This window comes from Mus caroli, chromosome 3 (assembly GCF_900094665.2).
Source record: "Mus caroli chromosome 3, CAROLI_EIJ_v1.1, whole genome shotgun sequence".
NCBI lineage: Eukaryota > Metazoa > Chordata > Mammalia > Rodentia > Muridae > Mus > Mus caroli.
The window spans coordinates 97144104-97162191 of record NC_034572.1 but is presented as its reverse complement, the minus strand read 5'-3'; the positions used below and the strand labels follow the sequence as shown (position 1 = coordinate 97162191).

The 18088-nt window shown below is 44.3% G+C and overlaps 1 protein-coding gene across 2 annotated transcripts in view; it reads right to left on the bottom strand.

The window, feature by feature from the left end:
• Positions 1-15110, bottom strand: part of Ampd1 (adenosine monophosphate deaminase 1) — a 25669-nt gene extending 10559 nt beyond the window's left edge. The window contains exons 1-6 of one of the 2 annotated variants that reach the window (XM_021158330.1): positions 14953-15050; positions 13665-13676; positions 9803-9977; positions 7914-8079; positions 3747-3912; positions 1011-1230 (exon numbers count right to left, since the gene is read on the bottom strand). In XM_021158330.1, the coding sequence (XP_021013989.1) occupies positions 1011-1230; positions 3747-3912; positions 7914-8079; positions 9803-9977; positions 13665-13676; positions 14953-14974 (761 nt within the window). In that variant the 5' untranslated portion in view covers positions 14975-15050. Of the gene's footprint in view, positions 1-1010; positions 1231-3746; positions 3913-7913; positions 8080-9802; positions 9978-13664; positions 13677-14952 lie in introns of both variants that reach the window. The other variant, XM_021158329.1, reaches the window with a different exon arrangement.
• Positions 15111-18088: the final 2978 nt, after the last annotated feature.

The window sequence follows — 18088 nt, the reverse complement described above, 5'->3', positions numbered from 1 at the left end:
AAAAAAAAAAAGAAAAAGAAAAGAAGCCGGGCAGTGATGGTGGCCGGGCAGTGATGGTGGAACACACCTGTGATCCTGGACATAGGAGGCAGAGGCAGGAGGCTCTCTAAGTTCAAGGCCAGCCTGGTCTACAGAGTGAGTTCCAAGACAACCAGAGTTACACAGAGAAACCCTGTCTCAAAACAAAACAACCCAAGATAATAAAGATGATGATGATAAAATAAAAAATAAAATAAAATCTAAAGAAAAAAAAGAGTAGAGTTGTAGCTCAGTTGATAAAATGCTTGCCTAGCAAGTAAGATGTCCTGTGTTTTATCCCCAGGACTGCATAAACTGCAAATGATGGTGCAAACCTGTAGTCCTAGCCTTGGGAGGTGGAGGCAGGAGGGTAGAAATTCAAGGTCAACCAGGACTACATAGCAAGTTTGATGTTAACCTGGCCCACTTGAGACACTTCAAATAAATAAACAGATGATAGATAGATAGATAATAGAGAGATAGGTGGATAGATAGATGATAAATAGATTAGATAAATAGACAATAGAGAAATGATAGATGATAGATAGATAGATATGATAGATAGAGAATAGATAGATAGAGAGAGATGAAAGATAGATGATAGATAGATTAGATACATAGAGAATAGATAAATAGATAGATACATAGAGATGATAGATAGATAGATAGATAGATAGATAGATATGATAGATAGAGAATAGATAGAGATGAAAGATAGATGATAGATTAGAGACATAGAGAATAGATAAATAGATACATAGAGATGATAGATAGATAGATAGATAGAGAAGATGATAGATAGATAGAGGAGATGATAGATAGATGATAGATAGATAGATAGATAGATAGATAGATAGATATGTGCATGCATAAGGCCCTTGCAAGGAATGAAGGAGTTGAAGGCAGTATTTGACAATGATAAGCATGTGAAAGCATCCTTATGATCATGAGTAACACTGGCTGCTAATGTTCAGATCTCAGGAAACACTTACACAGGCCCTTGTGCAATTAGAGCAAGCAAAAAATTCATGTCATCCAGGAAGTCATCCAGATTTGGGTAAGGGTAGGGCTTGGGCTCATCTCTGTTGGCTGCCACTTCATCAGGGTAGATGTAAATCACACCGCCCTTCATCTTGAGGTGATAGCCCAGGTTTGCAGGAAGGTCCTCTGTGCGAAAGGGGTCTTCACCCTTCTTCGGAGGAGGGGTAAATACTTTTTCAATAAAACACAGAGTAATAGATCAGCACATAGGAGGAGTGGCCATGTGAAAAATAACCCAAATAAGAAATGTTGCAAATTACATTCGTTTGTCATCTCATACTTCATCAGTTATAGTTATCCAACATTATTTAACTTGTCTTTTTTTAAAGACAGGGTCTCACTATGTAACCCTGGCTGTCCTAGAACTTGCTATGTAAACCAGTCCAGCCTAAAACGCATACTCCTGAGTGCTGGGACTAAAGTCATACACCATAATACTCAGCTTCATTTGTCCTTTAAACAAAGCTTATTCTCCCAAAGGGACTTAAATTGTTAGTATAGAAATAACTAGGAGCCAGGCATTGCTGGCTCCTTTGATCCCAACACTTGGGAGGCAGAGGCAAGCTATCTCTGAGTCTGAGGCCAGCCTGATCTACAGAGTGAGTTCCAGAACAGGCAGGGCTATGCAGAGAAACGCTGTCTCAAAAAACAAACAAATGAGAAACAACTATGATAATATTTTATTTATCATAAGGACGATTTTCAAGTTATTTAGTAGTATTTATATAATAAATACACTACTTATAAATACTTTAAAAAAATTATCTTTGAGACAAAGTCTCACTATGAATCCTTGGCTGGTCTCTCACTCGCTGTGTAGACCAGGCTGCCCTCCATCTCATAGAGATCCACTTGCTTCTGCCTCCCGAGTGCTAGGATCAAAGGTGTAGGTCACTACTTCTTATTTCTATTAATTCATTCATGTGTTTCTTGTTTGTTTGTTTGTTTGTTTGTTTAGTTAGTTACTTAGTTTAGGAGATGGGAGTGGAGGGTGGACTTTCTAGAGTGGCTCTTCCAGCCCAAGCTGGTCTCCAACTTGTTCTGTAGTTAAGGAATTACCTTATACTCCTGATTTCTGGTTTCTGATTCCAGGCAGGTGTAACCAGATGTGATGATAAAGACTTTTAATTTCCTGAAATTGGTCAACACAGACTTTCTGCTTGGTGCAGTTTATTGCTTTATTGAAAAATTATATAAAGGTGTAATAAAACTCCAGAGTGTTACTTTTTTTTTAATTTATTTTTTATTAGGTATTTTCCTCGTTTACATTTTCAATGCTATCCCAAAAGTCCCCCATACCCCCCCCCAAGCACTTGGGAGGCAGAGGCAGGTGGATTTCTAAGTTCGAGGCCAGCCTGGTCTACAGAGTGAGTTCTAGGACAGCCAGGGCTACACAGAGAAACCCTGTCTCGAAAAAGCAAAACCAAACCAAACCAAAAACAGCCTCTTGCCAAATACTTTTGACTTTAGTCCCAGCACTAGGGAGGCAGAGGCAGGTGGATTTCTGTGAGTTCAAGGTCAGTCTGGTCTACAGAGCAAGTTCCAGGACAGTCAGAGCTACATAGTGAAACCCTGTCTTTAAAAGCCTTTCCCTCCAAAAAAAGAAGAGGAGGGGAAGGAGAATCGGGAAGGAAGAGAAGGAAGAAAAAGAGAGAAAGAAACGATGGCGTTCAGTCTGTACCCTGAAGACTTGGGTTGACTCTAGACTTGTAGATTTAGGGTAAATAAGTAAGGAAAAAGGCAAACCAGAGATGGGGAGAAGGTAGAAACAGAACAACTGCAGGAAAGTGCAGAACTACAGGGAGATCTAGGAAGGCTTCTAACTAAAGCTGGGGGTAGTGTGCTAGCCTGTCATTCATGAACTTGAGAAGGTAGGTCAAAGAGTTCAAGGACATCCTCAGCTACAAATCTAGTTTGGGGGCTAACCTGGGTAACTTGAGATCCTGTCACAGACACGCCCATCCATAACAAAGACTAAGGGCGGGGGGGGGGGGGGGGGGGGGTGAGGTAGGGAGGGATAGAAGTGTTTGTTTAGAAATAGGTTAAGTAAGCAAGTAGGAACCTGAATGGCTGAAACGCCCTTTGGATGGAGGCAGGTGATTCTGACTGGCTATGTAGAGAGGGCATGGGGAGCTTGGATTTTTTTTTTTCTTTTTTTTAAATCAGGAAAGTAACATGCTTAGAACTGTGCTTTAATAACCAGCAGAGAAGTGAGAATGAGACAAAGAGGGTGAGGCTGAATCGTAGCCAAGTAATTAGGACACCTTTACAACCACTGAGACTAGGAGATACACAGGTCTAACTTGGGGGTTTCAGAGATCCTGAAGAGAGGTATTATAAGGGCCCAATCGAGTGACCGAGTGACCGACATGGGCAGCAGGTTAGGGCCAATGGCAACCATGGTACTTTTAAGGCTGGGTCACTGATCATCTAAGATCATATGTTAAAGTTCATATTTAGAGCCGGGCGGTGGTGGCCCATGACTTTAGTTCCAGCACTCACTTGGGAGGCAAGCAGGTGGATCTCTAGGTTTGAAGCCCGCCTGGTCTACAAAGCAAGTTCCGGGATAGTCAGTACTACACAGAGAAAAACAAAAACAAAAACAAACAAACAAAAACCAAAAACCAAAATCATATTTAGTAGATAAGCCTAAAGCTGTATCTTACGTTCATGAGAGAGTAAGTTACCTGGGTAAAAGCTCTCGTTTCCTACCAAGGCTTCACCATCAATGTTCCTCAGGTACTTGGAGGGGGTCTTGGGGAACCTCTGGAATGACTTCTGCATGTATTTCTCTCGTATACACAATGCGCGATAGAGACCTTTACAAACCACCTCAAAGTCTTCAACGGTTACCTGCCGAGAAAGTGTCAGAGCCGAGCCTGTGAGACCCAAGAAAGTGGCCAGGCTGACCTCTCATAGTTGTGGCTTTCCTGTGTGCTGTGGCCTCCTTGAGCCTGTCCTGCCTGCCCTGCTGATTCCTCCTGCCCTGGGACCCTGGGACCCTAGGACTCTCTGCAGGAGAGACGCCGGGGTTTTTCCTACCTCTTTTAATTCTGTACCATACCTTACCTGCAGTAGAAATCTTTCCTATGAGTTTTGCATTTGTTTCTGAGGGTTTTTTGTTGTTAGGACTTAAAAATTCAGGGCCAAATACTCTATTTTTTCTTTTCTTTTCTTTTCTTTTCTTTTCTTTTCTTGTCTTCCTTCCTTCCTTCCTTCCTTCCTTTCTTTCATTTTTTTTTTTCTCTTCCAGACAGGGTTTCTCTGTGTCGCCCTGGCTGTCCTGGAACTCACTCTGTAGACCAGGCTGGCCTCGAACTCAGAAATCCGCCTGCCTCTGCCTCCCAAGTGTTGGGATTAAAGGCGTGCGCCACCACGCCAGGCTAAAAAGAACTTTTTACTATCACTGTCAGTTGTCTGTTTGGTTTTAGGTTATCACGTAAAGCACTGGTTTCTTCATAGCATCTTCACATCTGTGCCGATATACTTTATTCTTACCCACTCCCTTGCGCTGTGCCTTGCCCCACGCCCCTTCCTCCCGCAGCTGCTCCAGGCTCTCATTTCGTCCCCCTGCTTTCCTAGGGCATCCTCTCATCTCCCCCTTCCTTCGGACCTCTTCCCCATTTCATGATCCCTTTCCCAATTTCTGGTTTTGTCACACACTCACAATTTTAAAACTAGTATCTGCATCTGAGAAAATGTGGAATTTCACCTCCCATGCTTGTGCTTTTTTTATTGCATCTGTTCTGAATATGCCATGATGTCACAATTGTGTGTATGGTATAGGTGCATAGTTGGCAGCTGTGTGCGACCAAGGAGGACACCAAGTGTCTTGTTCTGTCACTCTCTGCCTTATTCCCTTGAGAGAGGGTTTCTCAGATAACCTAGAGCCAAGTTGACAAGTAATAGGACCCAGGGAACCTCCTGTCACTGCTGCCTGTAGCACTGGGGTTACAGGCAAGTGTGGCCATGTTCAGCTTTTTACATGGGTCCTGGGGATTTGAACTCAGATCCTTCCTGCTTTCACTTTAAGTGGTCTTTGAGTACTCACTTTAAGTACATGCATTGGGTACACGTTAAGCACTCAGTGAGCCATCCCCAGGCCATGCCATTCCATTTGTAAGAAGACCCAGTCTACCATTGCATATGTGTTCTTCCCTTCGTGAGACATTTGCACACTGAAAGTACATACCTCTGAAATTAGATATCATGGCACATGCCTATAATTCCAGCACTTGGAAGGCTGAGGCTGTAAGTTCAAGACCAGCCAGATCTACACAGCATTCCAGGACAAGGTCTTATCTCAAAACAAAACCAAAAAAACCCAATACAATAAAATATAAACTTCTGAGCGTAGTATCTCAACTGTCAAATTATATTGACGAGGGCCAGCAGTTGTTAAGTCAGGTTCTCACTTTACAGCTGAGGCTTGACCTCCAATTCCTTATCTTCTTGCCTTAGAGACAAGGTCTTATGTAGCCAGACAGGTCTCCAACTTACTATGTTGCCAACAATGGCCCTTAACTCCCCCTACCTTTTCCACCCTGGTGCTGGGCTTATAGGTCTGAGACAACATACCTAGCTTTAAAAAAAAAAGTTTTGAGACAGTGTCTTGAACTCACTATGTAGCCCAGACCTCAAATTCCTGTTTCATCTTTCTTAAGAGTACAGGCATGTGTCACCATGCCCAGCTTCTTTTAGACAGTCGTAGAGAATTTTATTTCTGTGTTAAAAGAGAATAAAACCTGGTTTGAGCTGCTGGAAATTTGCTGCCTTACCTCCAGTTTACTGAACTATCAGAGCCTCAAAGACCTTCTGCTCTGGGGACAACATAAGTGTTCTCTCAAAGGCTGGAGAACAGATGACGGATCCTGACTGGTAAGTCTATTTTGAGAGCTCATTTGGAGATCTATCAGGGGAGTGCAGCTGCTGGCTGGTATACCCTTGACTGAAGTGGGGTCCTTCTCTTCGGGGTCCTCTTCCGCTGACTGTGCAACTCAGGGAATGACACAGACATATGGAGCCGGGGAGGAAGGAGACACCCAGCCAGCCAGATCCAAGAATGAACCCTGGCAATCAGCTTGGTGGCATATGTCACAGACAGACAGCTCACACTCAGTCTATTTTGAAAGATAGATGCTTACATTAGCTCAAAGAACCCAGAGCAAGCCTAGGTCTGAGGTCAGCTTCCAAAGACACTCGTTCTATCCACTCCTCACAGCTCCTCACCGGCTAGGGTGGGCTTCTACTCACCTGCATGTGCCCAGCCCTCGGCACCCTAGCATTTAAGGCCTAGATGCAATAAGGCCTAGCAATAAGACCCTTATTGGGTCAATTACTTATCAGGCTCCATAGGCCCTGAGACTCCCCTCCCCATCTCCGTGCTTACTCTTCGAGGATGCTCCTGTTGGCTACCGAGCACGGCCAAGAGAAACATTGCTCAGCAGCTTAACCTTACTCAGCTGCTAAGTGAAGCCACAAGACCCCATGCCCAGGTCTCTGGTGTGAGGTCACTCTTCCCTGACTTCCGTACATTTCTCTCCTCTTTCTGTTCTCGTGTCTACTGAGCGCACGGGTGCCAAGTGTGTCTCCTGAGCTTTAGGCTTTGAAATCTGGAGTTTTCCAAATTGTGTTTATCACGTCTTTAACATTTCATCAAGAAATTCGTGTCAGCTCTTTACCGTCTGCACCTGCTGACTGCTCAGCGCCCTGGTTACCATACTGAAGAAAATAAACAGACAAGAATGGTTTGTGTTTCAGCATACTGAGCCTTGGGAATGTCTCAGGCCTTACCCTGCTGGGTCAGTTACATGAGACAGGGACTCAGCATAGGCACGGAATCCGTATTTGGAGCAGAGACTGAGCGCTCGATAACAGTTTTCCCAATATGGTGCTGATACTGCAAGTCCCTGTAGCAGAGATTTATTAACTGGCCAACTGTTGGGATAAGACAAGCAGGGCGCACTCTTAGTAACCTGAGTTCAGTATTCCTGTGACATACTAGAATCCACTCCAAGGGACACCTGCTGTGTAAGCTCCTGCAACAAACCCGGAGACTTTATATGGTCTAAAGACAATGGCTTCGGTGGAATTTTCTTTTTCGTTTTTTTTCTTTTTTTTATTATGTGTGTGAATGTTTTGCATGCTTGTGTGGGTGAGACCACAATCATACCCATGGTGGGGCGGGCTGGTCAAAGGTATTGCATCCCTTGGAATTGGAAGTCCAGACAGTTTTGAGCCACCACGGGTGTGCTGGGAATTGAACCCAGGTTCTCTGCCAGAGCAGTCAGTGCTCTTAACTGCTGAACCATTCCTCCAGCACCCACTTCGCTAGATTTCCCTTGATTTGTTTGTTTGTTTGTTTGTTTGGGGCACGTGCCATGGTGCACACATGCAGGTCAGAGGACAACTGCAGGAGTTGGTTCTCTCCTCCACCATGTGGAAGCTGGGGCTTGACTTCAGGTCTCCAGCCTCCTTGGCAAGCTCAGCTAACCTGCAGTACCCTCCACCCTCATCCCCTCACCTCTGTTTTTACTTTATGGTGCAGTCAGCTACAACCAAGTGTTCTTCCTTGCTGCTCGCTTTAGTCCATTTGCCCAGTCTGTCCACTGCAGTCTGGGTTATCTACAGTGAATCCTTTCCTTCTTCGTAGTGTCAATGTATTAGCAATTCAGATAAAGGAGACATTGTGTAGGATGACGAAGCAACACAGGAATGTGACATTCATTAGGACTGAGATGCAGAGGAAGCAGGGCAAGAGATGCAAGCGATACCCACTTTCACAGGAAGGCAAGACAGCATGGAGCTACACGTGTCTGTCTTTGGGGACATCTGCATGGCAAAGCACGACTCACCCCTGAGGCATAGTCTCCAGTGATCTGCACCCTCTGGAAGTCAGGCACACTCTCGTAGGTTGGGGATGAAGAAATAAATTCTTCGATGTGGGACAGTTTGGTAGAAGATGTTTCACTTTGTGGAATGGACAAATTAACAGTCTTCCGTCCTTGGAAACGCTTTTTTCTGGGTTTGAAATTAACAAATAATAATAATAATAATAATTAGCTTGGTCCTCTCCTCGGGAGTTCCATTGTAGTAGATGGATTTTTCACTATGCTGGTTTATTTTGAGGCCAAAAAAGTAAAAAATTAAAATATGGACTGGTTGTCAGAAACAAGATACTACCATAGTGAAAGAAGAAAGTACCCAGCAAATTCGAAGGCCGCTTTTAGTACAGGGGACCCAAGGCCGGGAATATATTAGAAGGCCTTCAACATAACACACTCCTTCCAAAGTGGTCTGGTGTGAGCAGAGTCGGCAATCCAGCTATTACAGTGAACTCGGGTGATGGCAGCTGTATCCTGTGACATTGTATTCACTCTCCTTACATTCTCTAACCTTCTATTCCCTGGCAGCTCAGTACCATGCCTGAGAAGTTCTGTTACAGCTCCCATCTGAAATCCCACCCTGAGCTGAAGGCTCAGAAGCTGATGGAAAGGAATGAGGTGCTTATCAGGGGCACGCTCTTGAAGGGGATACTGAGACCCCGAGCCTTCCTCCTCCCTTCTCCCTCTTTGTGCCATAAAGCTACCAGCTTTGCTCCATCATGAACTCCGTGATGTCCCCAGTCACCACAGGCTCAAACAACAGTGTCAACTGACCGTGGACTGAAAACCCTGAGACTCTGAGCTCAAATAAACTGTTCCTTCTTTAAGTCCACATGTTTGGGTGTTTTGTCACAATGATGACAAGCTAAAGTAGCTAGCTACCTTATAGAATTTATGTTATGTGAAATGTAATGCATATCGAATGCCTTGCATATTAGAAACTTTTGTGTTGTTTTTTTGTTGCTACTTTGGTTGGATTTTTTTCTTCTTCTCTGTGTAGTCCCAGCTGTCCTGAAACTCACTTTGTAGACCAGGCTAGTCTTGAACTCACAGAGATCTGACTGCCTCAGCCTCCCGAGTTCTGGAATTAAAGATGTGTGCCACCACTCCTGGCTGATACTGTTTTCTTATATGAACAGTTTTTTGTTTTGGGGGGTTTTGTTTTGTTTTGTTTTTGAGTTTCTACTTTGAAGAGAGACTATCCCTGAGTGAGGTCCTTCAGAGGATCTCAAAGGAGGCGACTTGCTGTTTCTCCTTTAAAGGTATAAAACCAAGAAAAAGACAGCACAGGAGACCAGCGGGCTGGGGACTGCTGAAAGCGAGAGAACTGTGAGGTAAAGAGCTATAGGAGTGAATTAAAGGGAAATCATTCTTTTCATGAAAGATCTCTGGTAACTCTGGGGGGGGGCGGGTAACACGCATGACAGGTGCAATAATGGGCAGAGATGAAGACATGTCCCTCTAAGGTCAAGGTGTCCTCAGACTTGCTGGAGAGGGATTCCTATTGGAGAGCAGCAGTGCTGTTGACTAGGGGACATGGCTGAAGATGAGGCATTTGTGTTCCAGCTCCTGTGCCAACTATGTCTATGTTGAGAGTGCTAACTGCAGCTGTCAGCCCACTCCGGAGGCTCCAGTTCTCTTCCTGGGGTGATAGAAAGACTTTAGCTTACGGGGGAGATGAGAGCAGGAAGGGACTGCTTTCTTTTCTTCTCTGTCCCTTCTCATCTCACCCTAACCTATGCAAAGAGGAGGAGAAAGAACTCGGAACCCAGGCAGAGCTCTTCCTTTCCGTGTGATCCGCACTCAGCCAGACCTTCATTCAGGAGCCGCCACACTTTGTCCCAAGTTGCCACACTTACCTCTTGCCATCCATGGACAGGCTCTCCATGTGGAATATGTGGGCCTGCATCTCATGAAGGGAAATCGGGCAGATCTCATCCACGTCGAACGGGGAGATCTCGTGCCGACCTCCCTCATCTTTGACTTCAGAGGCAAACACTTTTTCAGCAAAGCTACGCATTGCGTCATCAATTTCTAGAAAAGGTTTTTCACATATTAGTTGACACCCTTGTCCAAAAGCCACCCAGGAGTTTCCTTGAGGGGTCAGGCACAAGGATTAGGACAATGTGTGTTGGCTTCATGGTTTCCCTGATCTCCAACCAGAGCTCCAGGCTGGCTTTCACATTACTGCAGGGTTGTGTATGGAGCACACTTCTGAAGAACCCTATAGATGCAGCTAGACTCCTACAGGACGCACTCTTCATGTAACATTACTTCTTCCTGGCAGGGCTAAGCTTGGTTTCATAGTTATCACACAACACAGTCCTTTCCACTGGGTCATCTGGCTCTTCCTGATAGTTTTGAAGACACTATAGAAAGGACCGATGATCCTGGGAGCTAACCTCCATGTTTGTTTGTTGGTTTGTTTTTTGATTTTTTTTAAAGCCTGACATCTATGATATGTTGTTATGTGGTAAAAGGGAGTTGCCAAAACTTAGTAGTATGTGATGGGAGCCCATTCCTTGTGGGCATGGCCTTTGACAACGAGTGAGCCTTAGAAAGCCAACCTTCTGTTGCTCCTTATATTCCCCCCCTGTGTGTGTGTGAATGTGAGAGACAGACAGACAGAGAGACAGAGACAGAGAGAGGCAAAACAGAGGCACAGAGACAGAGGGACAGAGAGAGAGAGAGAGAGAGAGAGAGAGAGAGAGAGAGAGAGAGAGAGAGGCAGAGCACACCTTGGGGTGTCAGCTTGCTCCTTCCACCATGTGGTGGGTTCCAGGGACTGCATGGACTCAGCTCACCAAGTCTCCCCATTCTGTTTGCTTGCTTTGTTTTGCTTCCCTTTCTTTTTTCAAGACAGGGTTTCTCTGTATCGCCCTGGCTGTCCCAGAATTCACTCCTGTAGACCAGGCTGGCCTTGAACTCAGAGATCCACCTGCCCCTGCCTCCCAAGTGCTAGGATTAAAGGTGTACGCTGCCACCACCCAGCCAAAGTTTTCCCATTCTTAAAATGAAGAAACAAGGCTGAGCTCTACAACCCTGACAGTGAATAATCCCCAAACCTTCAGGATGTAAGACCCAGTTTCATCATTTGGGATAGCGGTGGCCAAAAAGTGTCTGTTTTTCTGTTGAGTTCCACTGTCTTCTCTACATACCCAGCTCACTAGCCATCTTCTAACTCACACTTCTAAGAGCCTTTTGGTACTTTGAGAAAACAGCTGGTGAGCAGTACTGAGAACAGCAAAGAGCTACTGGAACAACACAGACACAGAAATTTGCCATGGAGATGACAGAGCAATTGACCCAGTGAGAATGGCCTCTGTGCCCGGGTCTATGCAGGTCTCCAAAAGGTGATTATTTTCAATCAGATGTAGTGGGTAATGAGTTCAAGCCCTGTGCTTATCAACTCCCTCACCGTGCTCTGTTTCACCTTAACCGTTTCGTGTTAAGTGGGGGCACTAACACCACCCAACCTCACTCTCAGGGCTGTTGTGACACAATGTGTGTGGAAACCCTTCAAGATAAAGCATCACATTAAACCGAATGAGGTAATTATTTGGCAGTGCTGGGCAAGCTCACAGTTGTTTAGCTTTGGGCCATTAAGGATGATGTGTAGTTATGATGGGATGGAATAAAGCATCCATTAGATATGATAGCGAGTGACTCGTAATGTCACCAACGATGTCAGGTGACTAGATTAAAATCCTGGCTGGTGATGGCAGAGTTAACAGGGAAGATGGTGTTACTTGAACCTCGAACACTCATTTGTCTTGTCATGCTCCAACACATCCAGAAACCTCGCATCGAGAAGCGTGCTTGGGAGCTGTTAGTCGTTCACTGGCAAGCACAGTAGCCCACAGCGAAGCAAATGGAACGGTAAGTAGACATAAGTGATGGCTGAGGCCTCCCCAGCTGACCCCTAGAAATAGCATCGTTCCTCCCGGAGCATCATGGGCACCTCGGAGATGAGTGGCAGGGGAAGTTACATGCTTCATGCGCCACGAAGGGCAAATGGAGATAGGTCAGTTGGTTATAATGATGAGAATGAGGTGTCAATGGCTTGTCATGCTGCGCCTGTGGCAGTGCTGCTGAGGACCTTAGGAAGGGACCGTATGGAATTGATGCCAGAGACCCAATCCCATCTGGTGACATCCTGGCTCTTCCAGAACAACCATTTATTATCTGGGACTGTTTATATCCACTTGCTTTACACATTTTTTGTTTGTTTGATTGTTTTGAGACAGGGTTTCTCTAAATAGCCCTGGCTGTCCTGGAACGCTTCATACATTTTTTAAAAGTATAGCTTTTTTTACTAAGGTTGCATTTCTCTAAACCACTGTCGACGACTGAAAGTTATATCCTCAATTAGCTTACGTGATGACCCAACATGATATAGTTGCTATCTGGTTCTACAGAATTAGACAGCAGATTTGACACCATGCAAGCACAGCTGAAATTCAATCGCTAAATCGAGGGTGCTGCCTTTCCCACTACTTCTGGGCATGATGGTGACTTCAGGCAGGAAAAAATGAAGTTGGTATTTAAAAGTAAGTAGATAAGATGTGCTGACAATCCAAATTCAGGAAGGAAAAAAATCTCCTCGGGCATGTGGAGATAATTACCAACCCCTTCTTAGCATGTTGTTTGAGATCATGAGACGGCTGAGGGGCGGTGGTGTCTCAGGGACAGGACATCTATTTCTAGACAGATAGAAAAGAAAAAGGTAAAATGGCAAAACAGGGCACTGGATTAAGGTGGGAATGGGTGTCCATGGCATCTGGGTAGCCTTGAACAAACCACAGTCACCAGGAGCCTCATGGTTCATCATCATAGAAGGAGGACGTTAATAACAAGTCACCCTCAGCATGCTACCATGGAGATCAAATGTGAAATATTTAAAGTCCATGTAGTGCTCTCGCTAACACCCGGGATTACCAATGCAGGAAGTACACAGCTCTTGAGAAAAAGATCGCCATGCTCACTTTCACAGCCCGCAGGTCCGGAAAGCCAGGCCTATTTCCCAGCAGAGTTTATTCATGTGTGGGGTAGGCCAACTTGCAGGCTCCTGCCTCCCACATCTCAGCTTACCAAGGAACTTGGAAACAGAACCACATCAGTCAGCAAAAGAACGTCAAAACTGGAGAGTGGGCAGAACGCACAACTAAAGCTAATTTTATCGAAAATCATGTTTTATCTGGCCAAAAAAAGAAAAAAAATTCACAACCAAATTTGTTTTGCACTGGAGTTGAGGATCACCTAACGCGAGGTTTAGTCCACTCTGCTTACTAGTCTGTATGGTTTACTTGAAAATAGCAAACAAGTGACTTGGGAGGTGGCCTTTACTTGCCTGTGCGTTTTCTGGTTGTACTTTAAGACAGGTTTTCATTCTGGGGGCCAGGCTAGCTTTGGACTCTCCATTCCCCTGCCTCAGCCTCCCCAATGCTGAGATTACAAGCCCTCACCAGCATGCCCTGGCTCACATTTCCTTTACAGGAGGAAAATCGTGGGTGTTTTGTTTTTAGTTTTTGTGTTTTAGAAATCCAGGAGAACCATGAAGATGATGGATTGCTATCTACGGTTATTACTGATCACTGCTGGCTTTGAGTGGTTCCGTTTATAAACACTGCTGAGAAATAGGCCCCTTTGTAAATTAAGGAACACTGTCACTTCTTTTACAGATACTTGCAATCGGCAGGAAAAATAGTCCAAAATACTCACGTTTTCCTTGACCTGTGTGAAGTGAAACAAATGAGAGACGACATATGAAGACCTCTGGGCACCTGCTGTGGCCATGAACCCAGGCTCTGAGAAACAGCCTGTAGGCTGCCACAGAGAGGAGTAGGCCAACTGTTCTAGCTCAGCTTCAGTCTACTATGCACTGCCCAAGGACATCGTGGGGATAAGGTCACTAAATGCTTTCTTTCCCATCCTTACTAGCATATGTCTTTAAGCACATATAATATTCTTTAAAAAGCACTTCTTTGCAGGGCTGTGGTGCTGGGTGGGAATTGAACTTGGGATATGTGCTAACGTCAAGCTCACACTCCACTACTGAGACGCTAAAGGTACTTGTAGGATGGAAATTTAAAAGGAAACAAAGGATTAATCTGTTGAAGAGCACTAGGAACGCTCAAACAATGCTGGGACTGGGCAAACAAATTCTTTGGTAGCACCGAACAAGTGGGTAGCACCCACTGAACCACCATTTCTGAAAGTTTTAGATGCAAATAAGGTCAGGAGGACATTTATACATGTAAAATATGGTTAAAAAAAAAAAAAAAAAACAACGCAGGAGATAACTAAGAAAACTCAAATATCATCCAGCCATTTCAAATGGTTTTAGGAAGCACTTGGAATAAATACATAATAGTCATCACATTATGTTAAGCTACAGTTTATCCTGCCCAAAGGCTGAACAATCCCAGGTGTAACAGAAATGCAACTGTATCCTTAACGGCATTCTTACTCTCCCATAACCCACAGACTGAGAAGTTGAACTCGGAAATGTTTTGTGACTCCCTCAACAACAAGACTATGTGACTTTAAGTTACTATTTTCTAGTTTTCCTAAGTGAGTGTTTATTACTTTAATGTTTTTGTTCTTTTTATTTCACATGTCTGGCATTTTACAGTGAAACACACATACAACTGATTTCTTTTTTTAAGAGTCCTCTGAGTTCAAGTGTGGACCGTAGAACACTGGAACAGTCTGGGCTAACATTCCTCCCATGGTCATGATCTTTAGGACAGGGCTGACAACCCTTTTCTGGGTCGTGAAATCAGTTTTCTAAGGGATTCAAAGATTGAGAAAAGAACCCTCCTCCCACTACCAGAAAGCAAACCCTGAAAGTGCTTGGCCTTGGCCTGACATGTCCATCTGAAACTATTAGGAACCCCACATAAAGGGTTGCTGAATCTGACACAGTAGTTAAAGGAATGGTTGCATACGGAAAAAAAAAAAATCCCTGATTTCCAAAAAATTCTCCAAATCCTTTCTGCACACCTACCTGTTAGTTTGAATAGAGGCATTGTGGCTGGGGTCCTTGATTCTAGGATAGCACAGCAGAGGAAGGAGAGAGACTGTGGGGATGGCAGAATGACTCTCTGAAATACCAGGACACTCATTTTATTATTTTGTTTTGCCCCCTGTAATCTGACCCTTCCCTGCTAAAAGGAGAGATGAGCTGCAGACCTATTTATAGCTTTAGGCAACGACAGTGAGCAACAGGTGAAACCTCCAGTCTTTATCTTGGGATTTTAGAAAAGGTAGCAATAGTGGCCAGAAATTGAATTTCAACATTCCCCACAAACATGCTGGCTCATCAAGTGTGCCTTTTCTTACTCGATGTGATCCTGTGTTTATTTCCACTCCACTTACAGCACAGTGTCAGGGGCTTCTGAAAAAGGAGCATCCTAACACCAGGAGGGCTTTCTGTAGTTGGTGAATGTCATCGTACGTTCATAAGTCTTTTGCTCACACTCTTACCAATATATACTCTCACACACTTAACACTCACTCACACTTATACACCCACATGCTCTATCACATACACCACACTCACACACTCCCATGCACAGCCACACACAACTCTTTTACACACTTACACACACACACACACACACACACACTCATACACGCCACATATGCTCAACACACACAGACACGGACACACACTTTTACCAGTTGTGTGACCTCATTGTTTGAAAGCCGTGACTGGCCTGGGCAGTAGCATATAGCAAGCAAGAAAGACAAAGATCCTACTTAAATTCTGACAGACAATATCCAATAAAACACGCTTAAAAATTAGGTGGGATGGAGAATGCCTGCACTCAGGGAGTAGAAGCAGGAAGATAGTGAATTCATGGTCACCTTCAGCTATGTAGCAAGTTAAGACTAGCCTGGGGTACAGGAAACTCCGGCTCAATATCACACAAAATTTCTAAAATAATATCAGGTTTTAATGAATGCTATGAAGAAAACAAATCATGCTGCTTTCTAGTGGTGAAAGAGGATTTGGGCTAATTCTGTAATGTAGGTCAGGAAACTCTCTCCTTGTGCTTAATGAAAAATGGGGGCTAGAGTTGGCTCCAAGGTTCAGAGCACATATTGCGCATGTCAAATTCCTGGGTTCAATTTCTAGCACCCTTATGACATCTCACTGATATCTGTAACTCCAGCCCTAGGTAACTGCATATTCTCTTCTGGCCACTAAGGCTAGTCACACACCTGTAGAGCACACACAAACATATTACATTTTATTTATTTTATTTATTTATTTGTGCTGTATGGAGTCAGCTCTCTCCTACAGTGTGAGTTCCACGGATGGGACTCGGGTTGCCAGGCTTCCAGCAGGTACCTTTCCTGTTGAGCCTCGCCACTGACTCCCAGACTTGTTACTAGAATGGGGTTTAGATGTTGTGCACATTTCCATGACTGCACCCATGGATGCCATCATGCACTCTGTCACAGACTGGACTCAGCTGGTCTTTTAACCCGTGGGGGACTAGGATACTGGTATAGGCGAGCAAGGGGTCAGAGGATGGGAAAGCAGACACGGACACTAAAGAGTGTTGTATCTGATTGTAATTTTTTAAAGCAACCACCAGACTTATAATACAGAAGAAAAACGAGAAAGCTAGGCAACACATCAGCCATGGTACATCGAGATGCATAGTGGTTCTTTACACAAAACAAAGAAAATGTATACATAAAAAGCTGGCAGGAGCCAGGCAGTGTTTACAACTGAGATAGGAACAGCCCTATCTAAAATCAGCTATTTACAGGAGCCAGGTGAATGGTCTGATGCAATGCTAGTCTATTGTTAAACCCACCACCAGGGGTCCCTTAGTAAACACCTAATTATGTTATTCCTCTGGGCCTAGTGAAAAACATGCACCAGGGAAATTTCGTTTTACTAACCTTTTTATGAATAATACTTTAGTTCTTCTTAAAACCACAACCCTTCTTTCTACTATTATGTAATGTAGGCTGCCATTCACGTCTGCAATGAGAATTTTAAGTTTACTATTTTGAACTAGTCCTGAGAATACTAGCTCCTATCAGGCAAACTGAGATGCCTGATTGCTGTCAACACTGGGGCATTTTGTCTGAATGAATAACATTTTTACAAAATTCGAAGCTCAGGGTCAGCTCAAGGACTGCCTAGCACATTGGTGAAGGCCAGGAAGCAAAGTTTAATTTGATTTAGGTTATTTGTAAAATCATTTCTTGGAGGCACCTATAATAAAACAATACTGAAAGAACGCACACAGACCCATTCACCGACTAATGCAGACAGGTTTGGAGCATTTGTGCCAAGGTTCCAGGAGACTGAGTTTCTGTTAAACTCTGCCTCAGGACTGCACCCAAGCTTTTGGGCCTGCCACACAGTCTTTACTGGAGTAGGTGTGGCAGCACTCCCAGAAGATCACCTGCTCTTCTCTCAAAAATGACTGGTGCTGTAGACATGGTTAAGCATGTTTGCAGTGTATCTGGGCTTGGTTCCTAGCACCCACATCAGAGAACTCACAACTCACTGCAACTCTAGCTCCAGATCTGACACTCTGTGCCTCCTTGGTACACACTCAGCATGAATCTTTCAGTCTCTGTCTCTTTTCTCTCAAACCCAGAGCATCGATGCTTACTATACAAGTGTTCTACCTCTGAACATCTTCTCTTCTTCTCCTCCTTCCTTCTCCTCCCCACTTCTCTTTTCCAACAGGGTAGGTTTCTACTTGTAGCCTTGGCTCTGTCCTGGAACTCATTCTGTAAATCAGGGTGGCTTGAACTCAAGAGATCTGCCTGCTTCTGCTTCCTGAGTGCTAGGATTAAAAGCATGAATTACCACTGCCTGGTGATTTTGATTGATTCCTCCTGAGACAAGTTCTCATGATGAAGTCCAGTATAACCTCCAACTCTCCATTCTCCTTCCTCAGCGTTCAGAGCTATGTGCTGCCATATCTAGTTCCACTGTCTTTCAGAATGGGATGACAATATCAAGAGCTTGCTCTCCATATCTTTAGATTCTGCTCCTATAGCTGAAAACAGCTTTTAAGACACTGTGTTTGGAGGTCAGGCTTGTTGGTACACTCTTGTTATCCAGTACCATAAATTTAAGGCTAACCTGGGCTATAATGAGAATG